We start from the raw sequence: 9,183 nt of genomic DNA, 5'->3' as shown, positions 1-9,183 counted from the left end.
ATTCAATTGAAGTCTATCTATGTGCTTCACTATAGAGTATGTCTAACAAACACTAAACACTATATGACTCCACAAGGTGAGCTACATCATTGTATATATTCTACCACCAATATTTCTCCTTCACTTTGAAAAAATAACCCCAAAACCTCTATGTTTAGCCCATAAGCTTTCATTAAATTCACGCACTACATGCTCTTGTGTACCTTAATACCCTACCAAATGCAAAGGCACTCCTTTTCTTTTCTTGGCGGGTTTCCATAAATACCCATCCTTCAAAAAGAAACCATAAGATTTCCTCTTGATCCTCTTAAACTCTTCTTTAGACCATTCAACTCTCTTTGATAGCATATGCTTTTTCAAGGTGTTTTATGATTTTTCACTCAATTGATAGCATAAGATTTCCTGTTGATCCTCGTAAACTCTTCTTTAGACCATTAACTCTCTTTGATAGCATGTTGAGATATTGGCCTTTTTTAAGCCAATCGCTTGCATACAATTCTTCCAAAAAATAGTCCATAAATGCAACATATTGCTTCATTTAACTTTGATAGGCATGAGAGATTCAACTTTTCAAAGAGTCCAAACATAAATGATGTTCCGACCAAGGGAACCAGTTCCATATTTTTCTACCTTTGTCAAAACATTCACAAATTATCTAGATCTTAACCTTCACCTCAAGTAGAGTAGCTCAGTACTTGTTGTGGGAGACTACAACGCATGGAATGAACCTAGTATTTAATCTTCAATAATGTTTATTGGATCTACAATGAGACTTCTGCATTCATGATGAATGTGTTGTAGTAACCATAGGGCTCCCTTTCTATGTTGATATCTAAGCAATATTCCAAGGATATGCCTATTTCTAGATTGGCAATACTAATTATTGGGCATGCAAGGTGCTTTGTTCATATATTGATATGCAGGCAATATTCCAAGAATATTCATGTAGACAATAGGTGCTAAGTATTGGGCAGGCATAGCGAAAGCTCTCCTTGAGGAGACATGTTGTTTGTCTGAGTTCACATCCTAAAATCGTTCAATTGCCTACCATTGAGCACGTGTTTGATATACACAAGACTCCATGTCAATGGTATTCTCAACACATGAGGAAGCAGATGTCTAGATGCTGATGCACTACATGGCCCATGCAATAAGCATGAAGGTGAATCTATTTAACTTCCCTAATGCAAACTTAGGGGTTCTTTTGGTTTTGCAAAAGTGCATCCCAACATGTCCGCATATTGTACCATGTATTTTAATTATACGAATCCCAAATTTATATTAATGCAACCAAGTGTAGGATTTCTAGTTTCCAGATTCACTTCGAACTTTTGGATATCTTGAGTTTCGGAGGTGTTGGATGGGCGATTTATGCATCTATGGGGAACACCTTGCATTAACCATAGGGCTCCGTTCATATATTGATACCCATGCAATATTCGAAGAATATGTCTCTTTTTAGACGGCAGTGCCAAATGTGGGGCATGCAAAGCCGAAGCCGTCTTCGACGTTCGTGTGTGAACGCTTCCTTGCGTTCTGTACTGTGCAAAATTGAGTTCACATCCTGGAAGCGCTCATTTGCCGGCCGATCAAGCAAGCGTCTGTTATAAACTCAACGGTACTCTCAGCACATGAGCAAGCAGTCGTCCAGTCACTGATACACTATATGGCCCACGTCATGAGCACGAAGATGAGTCTGATTAATTTCTGCAACAGCAATTGTATGGTCCGCCCAGTACTCTTCCGCAAGTGCTGGCCGCTTCTGGCCATGATATTCAGCGTGCATTGCTTATCCGTAGTAGCAGCACGGCAGCTCAACGACGTCCGGGCACCGGCAGCCGGTCTGTTGACGACGTCAGGGTCACCTGCAACGACGTCGATGAGCTCTAATTCTGGTAGAACAACTAGAAGTAGGCCTAGTATGATCAGAGCGGGCGTAAGCCACATCTGGGACGCGCATTCGCCACTGCGGCCAGCGGGTTGCGATGATGCATGCGCATCGCGGCTGAGGTTGAAGCGCTACGCAGAGGCGAGGGCGGTCAGGCAAAAGAAGAACACGAGAGCGGCTGTAGAGCCATCAACAGCCAATGGGACCTCGTCGACGCCTTTTTATCGGCATGATCAGGAACGCCAGCTGGACGCTATCCCTTGGGGCCAGGTAGGCACGGGCTATTTCAGCGGGGGCCAATTCTCCGAGTACTACATGACGCTGAGCGTGAGCGACGCCGCCCAGGCGCTGCTGCTGCTGCTGGACACTGGGAGCGACCTGCCTTGGTTCCAGTGCCAGCCCTGCGAGAGCTGCTACCCGCAGTCCTTCGCGATCTACGATCCCCACATCTCCGGCACCCACTACATGACCAACACCAACGACCCCTACTGCGCAGACGTGCAGGCCGTGCCGGGGCTTGGCCAGGGTGCCGACGACAGCCTGTGCCTGTACAACATCGGCTATGAGGATGGGACCAACTCTTACGGCTACATAGCCACTGAAGAGTTCAGCTTCTGGGATTCCGGCCCGGGCTCTGACGAGGAGGTGACGGTCACAATCTCGGACCTGGGCTTCGGCTGCGGCACCAGGAACGCCGCCGGGGTGCAGACAGTGGCCTCGGGGGTCCTGGGACTGGGCTTCGGGCGCGGCCTGTCCTTCCCAGAGCAGCTCAACGTCCTGCATGACTATAGCACCGCTTTCGCGTTCTGCCTGGCACCCATCTTCTCCAGTCCCAACTCCGGCTGGCTCACGTTTGGCGACGGGGCTCTGGCACGTAAGTCATACATTCTAGCTAGCTAGTCTGCAATATGACATCATTTGACCAAATAAAATATAATCTGTTTTTGTGACTACTCCAGCCGCAGACTACCCCTCCACCCCGCTGGTCACTGACCAAGGCGCACTGGTCTACCACTACGTCGAGGCCGTCGACTTCCTTATCGACGGCCAGCGCGTCGGCGTTCCCGACGGGGTCCTCTCCACCATCAATGACGACGAGGAGGCCACCGGCGGCGTCATCGTAGACACCGGTGACATGCTCACCATCATCACCAGCGACGCCTACGCCCCCTTCCGAGCCGCCTGGCTCGACGCCGTTGCTCCTATCCTTGGCGACCCCGGCGCGCCGGGCCCCGAGGGCCTGGACGCCTGCTGGGATTACCCCAACGACGCCAGCGGCCTCCCTACCATCGCATTCCTGTTTGCCAACGGCAATGCCCTCACTCTTGCGCCGGGCGCCACGCAGCTAGTCTTCACAGATGACAACGGCGTTCGCAGGATGTGTTGGCCCTTCGTCGAGAAGAGAGACGGCGATACATCCGCCAACATGGTCATCGGCGCCGTCAGCCTTCACAGCACTGAGATTGTCATCGACGCCGACAACAGCATCTTCGCCTGGAACCCCACGTACCAGTGCTAGCTCAGCTATGCAATCTCATCCTTGACGAGAAGATAAGAGGCCACGATATGCCTAACCTCAATATTGGTAATAATCAGCCTAGATCTACACTCCTAAGTCATGCTCATATGTCCCCACCTGTTTAAATGGTTCCCTTAACAAACTTATAAATGTGACGATAAGATAGAAGGCCCCGCTGCCCCGGCATGCGCAACCTCAACGTTGGTAATAGTCAGCCTTGATCGACACTTCTAAGTCATACTAATATGTCCCCACCCATTTAAATAGTTTACTTACGAAACTAGGAAATGTGAAGATCGTCGATGCATTTGATAAGTTGCTAGCAACTTGTACTTACTTTCTAGTGCTTTGTAGCCTCCGTGCCTTGGAGTCTCCGTAATCCCTTTCCATAGCGATAACTTGATAACTATGAAGATGATTGGTTTAATTTGATTGTACATGTATGTTACTAGCAACTCGCTAATGCACATATGCTACTAGTAACTTGTTGAAGAAATGTTGAAATAACTTGGTTTAGAGTCGTCCACATACATAAGCAATCACGTATTGCAAAAGCATTGGGATTTCTATCTATAACCTTGGTTTTGAGCTCTTCTCACTTAAAGCTTAAAGGTGGATTGGTATGAAAATGGGTTGAAAAATTTTTAATTCATTTGTAAAATTTTTAGCATTTGCCATTTTTTTTACTATTTTACCATTGAAAAATGCTAAAACTAGCTAGCCCATCTATACATGATTTAATCCACATGCAATCATTTGTCTAGCCTTCAAGTCTATCACGAGCTATAGGTCATGCCTATACCATGGAAACTTATCCCATAGGTTTCCTATGCATACCCCTTAAATGTGAAAATTTGTGAGCCATAAGCACTCTCCATGGCTTGTACACATGACCCTACACCTACTTGTAGTAGGCAATGTCTATAAATTGTTCGCAAATCATATACAAATGAAGTTATGCCTTGTAGATATGAATTACATATGCCTACAAGCTTTCCACTTGCAATGAAAATTATCTAGAAGTCACAAATTCACATTCCACATGTAGGCTTAGCTCGAGCACTTAGAAGATGTTCCTAGACATTGTCACACCACATGGGTGAAGCATATGAGTTGTATACAAGTATTCCATACTTGTGGGTGGTGCATATGAGTAGTTGTCAGCATGTTATATGTAAGGGCTACTTCATGTATACATCACATGCACAATTGTAGGCCATGTCTACAAGTTGTTCTCAATCCATACACGATGTATATCTTTTGTGTCCCACCAAAATGTTTATACATAGTGTATATATTTTATGTATAATTGAAAAGGTTATAGATAAAGCCTATGGGTTTCTAGTTTTCATTGATGTGTCGATGATGGTGAATATGAGTGCACTAGATGCCATCAACACATCACTTCAAAAAAGAATCAAAGCAAAGATGTGGATGCTAGATGTGCACTTAAATATCTCTATAAATTCCTATTTAACTTTGTGGCCATGTGAAGATCCTAAAGCTAATTGAAACGTGTATTTAAATGTGCAATTTTTAATGCATTGTTAAATATTCATTTAAACATGATAAAGAAGTAGTTATTTGAACCCCCTAGAAATTTGAAATTTTATTTTTTTCACACTTGCTTACTTTTTATAACCTAAAATTAGAACCCATAAACTGAGACAACATTCACATAAACAAAGTAAACTTTCATAATCAATTAAAATACAAACTAAAATAATGTCAATCACAAATTTAGGTTGAAACTATAACAATTACAATATTTCAAAACTCTTGAAATTCTAGTAAACTTTACAAGCTCACCATTTTCTCTTGAGTTCATTTCTATACGAGACCCCAACCAATGATACCTACTCTTGGATGGTTCTTTCTAGCTAGAATGTTGAGCATGATATTTTCATGATGTAGAGCACAATGTAAAATTCCTACCACCCTGCATGGACTCAATCAACATACATACGATCATTAAGTGAATGTGATCTAAAATGCAACATAGCATGTTTATATGTGTGTCTTTGATAGTGGGATCCTCACTAAGCTCATGGACAATCCCTCTTATCAATTGCTTAAGACAATACTATCAAGGTTTGATTGAGATAGCCAACCCCAAGTCTATTTCTAGCCACATCTACTACTTTATAATGATACTTGATAGGTGTCTATCTAGTCTAGGCACATTTAATATCTTGTAGGGATGCTTGTCATGGATCCTTCAATCAGATTGGATCAATGTGCAATTAAATGTGTTGTAGCTTTGTGCTCTTCAAGTTCACTCAATAATTCTTGGTCAATGAATTGAGTAAACAATCTCACTTGAGATTAGCTAATTTAGGATTTAGTGTGTAGGGTTTAGGGTTTAAGTTGCTATATTATCCTAAACCCTAAACCTTAAAGCAGTACAAGTGTTGAGAACTTAGGCTAGACCTAGGTGTGTGCTTGTTTAGCCAAAAGGTATACCTACAAGACCTAACTCTAGACTTGCTTTAGGTTTTAAGGTTTTGGGTTTTGGGTTTTAGGCCTTAAGGTTTGCAATTTAAGATTTACCCTAAATCAAAACCCCTAAACCAATGCAACTACTCAAGAATTTGGCTAGACCTAGGTTATACCTAATGAGTGGAAGACAAGTGCCTATGTGGGAACTAGGTTCACGTTTGTCGAATACCTAAGATGCATATTAGTGTTCATGTAAGGATAGAGTTGCTGACAATACCCTAAGTTATTACAAGAGTGTATGTCCTTGTCTAACCAAAATATTATGCCTATAAGACCTAAGTGTGCAACCCCTAAACCAATGCAACTATTCAAGGCTGAGAAAAATCTTATATAGATGAAGTTATGCCTTCTAGATATGAAGTACATATGCCTACAAGCTTTCCAGTTGCACTCAAAGTCTTTTGAAAGTCACATATTAGCATTCCACATGTAGGCTTAGCTTGTGCACTCGCAGGATGTTCCTAGACATTGTTACATGAAATGCGTCAAGCATATGAGTTGCATACAAGTATTCCGTATATGTGGGTCATACTTATGACTAGTTGTCAAATGTAATATGTAAAGGCTACTTCATGTATACATCATGCGCTAAATTGTAGGCCATGTCTACAAGTTCCATTCAACACATACACGGCATATATACATACTATATATCTTTTGTGTATAATTGAAAAGGTTATAGTTTGAGCCTATGCGTTTCTAGCTTTTATTGATGCACTTATGATGGTGATAGGTGCTCTAGATGCCATCAACACTTCACTATAAAAAAGAATCAAGTAGAGATGTGGATGCCAGATGTGCACTTACACATGCACTTAAATATATGTGTAAATTCATATTAAACTTTGTGAAGTGATATGAAGATCCAAAAGCTAACTTAAATGTGTATTTAAACATGAAAATTCTAATGCATTGATAAATATTTGTTTGAACATCATAAAAGAAGTATCTATTCGAACACACTAGAAAATTCAACTTTTATTTGTTTCATAGTTGTTTAATTTTTATAACTTGAAATCAAAACCCATAAATTGAGACAAAAAAAACTCATCAAATTTTAGTAAACTTTACAAGCTAACTATTTACTATGGAGTTTTTTTAATATGAGACCTCAAGCAATGATACCTACTCTTGGATGGTTCTCCCTAGCTAGAATTTTTAGCATGATATTTTCTTGATATAGAGCACTGTGAAAGTTTCCTAATAATGAATATGGTACAATCATGCATGGAATCAGTCAACATGCATATGACCATTAAGTGAATGTGATCTAAAACAAAATGTAGCATATTTATATTTATGTGTTTGAGATTTGGATCGTCATTGAGCTCATGGACAATATCTCATTGGTAGCTTTAGATGGTACTACTAAGGTTTGATTGAGATAACGAAACTCAGTTCTATTTCTAGCCACATTTACTACCTTATAAGGATACTTGTCTAGTCTAGCCACATTTAGTATCTTGTAACAATGCCTGTTACTGGTCCTTTAATCAGATTTCATCAATTTGCAATCAAATGTATACTATCTTGATGTTCTCTCAAGTTCACACAACATTTCTTGGTCAACGAAGGGAGTAATCGCACTTAGCCTAAACCTTAAAGTGATACAAGTGCTGGGAACTTAGCCTAGACCTAAGTGTGTACTTGTCTAGCGAAAAGGGTATGCCGATAAGACTCAAGTGTCCACCAAGTTTAGAATTTAGGATTTTTGTTGAGATGGCAAGCTCAACAGGTGCGGACATTGATGATATACCGCCTGGCTAGATGAGTTCGCACGTCTACACTTAGCATGTTGGTGGTCATTATGATGCTCACATGGCCACTGACTTATTACTTATTATATTTAGTTTATTACACCAACCTGCAGCTGGCAAAGATATAACGTCAATCGATTAGTCTAGTGGGTTATGCACTGTTTGACTTAGAAGGCCACTTTCCTTTATGTTGTATCTTATCTATACTTTGTGTACATTGTATAGTGTGTAGAAGAAGAAGAAGAAATCAGCAAGAAAACGTTTTGGCCTCCATCTCTCTTCTTGTGTTCTTGAGTGAGCTTCCTCTTGTATATATAGTGTGTGTTTGGCGCAGCATCTCAAGAAAGTCCCCCCACCACGCGATTCTTGACATGGTATTAGAGCCGCACCACTGAGAGAGGCTGATTTCGAAGGCTGAAGTGAAGGAGAAGAAGCAAGGCTTCCACTCTCTCTCTCTTGGATAGTGCCAGTGGAGGCACCAAAAGCAGGGTCGAGCAAAAATCTCAGATTGCTGTGAGATTTGGTGTGCGAGCAAATCGTTATATATTTTGTAAATAGGTCCTTAAGGGCTTTACCACAATTATTTGGGCGTCTGAGGCTGTTTTAGGCCCCGTTTTAGAGCCGCAAGGTTGCGGACAGCAGTTTCAAGATACACTGTGATTTCGGCTGTATTGACTGAAAGTGGGTGCGCAGGTTACATATTGCGAATCTATAATTTTTGAGGTGTTTGTAGGAAGCAAACATAAGGTTTATCTGCAAACAAGTTGTAGATTACATGTACTCTTGAGCAATCAGTGAAAAAGGTTGCTTGGTGTATTGATGTGCACGTGTTGTGAAAGATTGCAGAAGACTAGCTTGTTGTGTTGTATCCTTGTTTGTGATAATGGCAGAGAACAGTGGAAATCCCATTATTGAGAAGCTCGATAAGAACAACTACCCTTCTTGGAAGTTCCGTGTGACGAATTTCCTCATTGGGAAAGGCCTTTTTGAGTTTATCTCACGTGAAGAAAAAGAGCCAGATCTGGGTATCCCTCCGAATGCAAATGACTTAAAAGCATGGAAAGAGTGGAATGCGAAAGACATAAAGGTGATGTACTAGCTATCTGCAGTCATTGATAATACTATGATGAAACATATCAAGAATGCAAAAACTTCATATGCAGCTTTGACAATTTTTGAGAGCATGTTTTCAATAAATACAAAGGCACGAAAGATTCAACTCAAGCAAAAGTGGAATGCCTTGAAGAAAGGGAAAATGTCTATCAATGAGTATGTGTTGAAGGTGAGGAGCATTGCACATGCTTTAACAACAATTGATGCAATGTTGGATGATGATGATTTGGTTTCATCCACTCTGAGTGGCCTTAATAATGAGAAGGCACGGAAATCATTTGTTACTTCAGTATATGTACGGAAGCCATTTCCAGATTTTGATGAGCTGATCTCTCTCATGATTACTGAAGAGATCAATATGCAGGGTGATTCTTCTGAAAGAAATGGTGAACAGGTCCAAGCATTTT

The 9,183-nt window shown here is 41.4% G+C and overlaps 1 protein-coding gene across 1 annotated transcript; it reads left to right on the top strand.

Annotated features, from left to right (window-relative positions):
• The first annotated feature begins 1,709 nt into the window (after nucleotides 1–1,709).
• LOC148040913 (aspartic proteinase nepenthesin-2-like) lies at nucleotides 1,710–3,737 on the top strand. The gene is made up of 2 exons (XM_087672972.1): nucleotides 1,710–2,762; nucleotides 2,848–3,737. The coding sequence occupies exons 1-2, from the start codon at nucleotides 1,724–1,726 to the stop codon at nucleotides 3,405–3,407; spliced, it is 1,599 nt and encodes a 532-aa protein (XP_087529098.1). The 5' UTR covers nucleotides 1,710–1,723; the 3' UTR covers nucleotides 3,408–3,737.
• Nucleotides 3,738–9,183: the final 5,446 nt, after the last annotated feature.

This window comes from Lygodium microphyllum, chromosome 1 (assembly GCF_053477565.2).
Source record: "Lygodium microphyllum isolate KBCC chromosome 1, Lygodium_microphyllum_v1.1.10, whole genome shotgun sequence".
NCBI lineage: Eukaryota > Viridiplantae > Streptophyta > Polypodiopsida > Schizaeales > Lygodiaceae > Lygodium > Lygodium microphyllum.
The sequence above is the reverse complement of the archived record's forward strand: the minus strand, read 5'-3'. Positions and strand labels throughout refer to the sequence as shown.

Excerpts from the sequence above, each read along its gene's own strand:
- LOC148040913 (XM_087672972.1), top strand. The coding sequence starts at position 1,724 with ATGGTCCGCCCAGTACTCTTCCGCAAGTGCTGGCCGCTTCTGGCCATG. Across the intron at positions 2,763-2,847 it reads TGGCGACGGGGCTCTGGCAC|CCGCAGACTACCCCTCCACC; the intron begins GTAAGTCATACA and ends TGACTACTCCAG.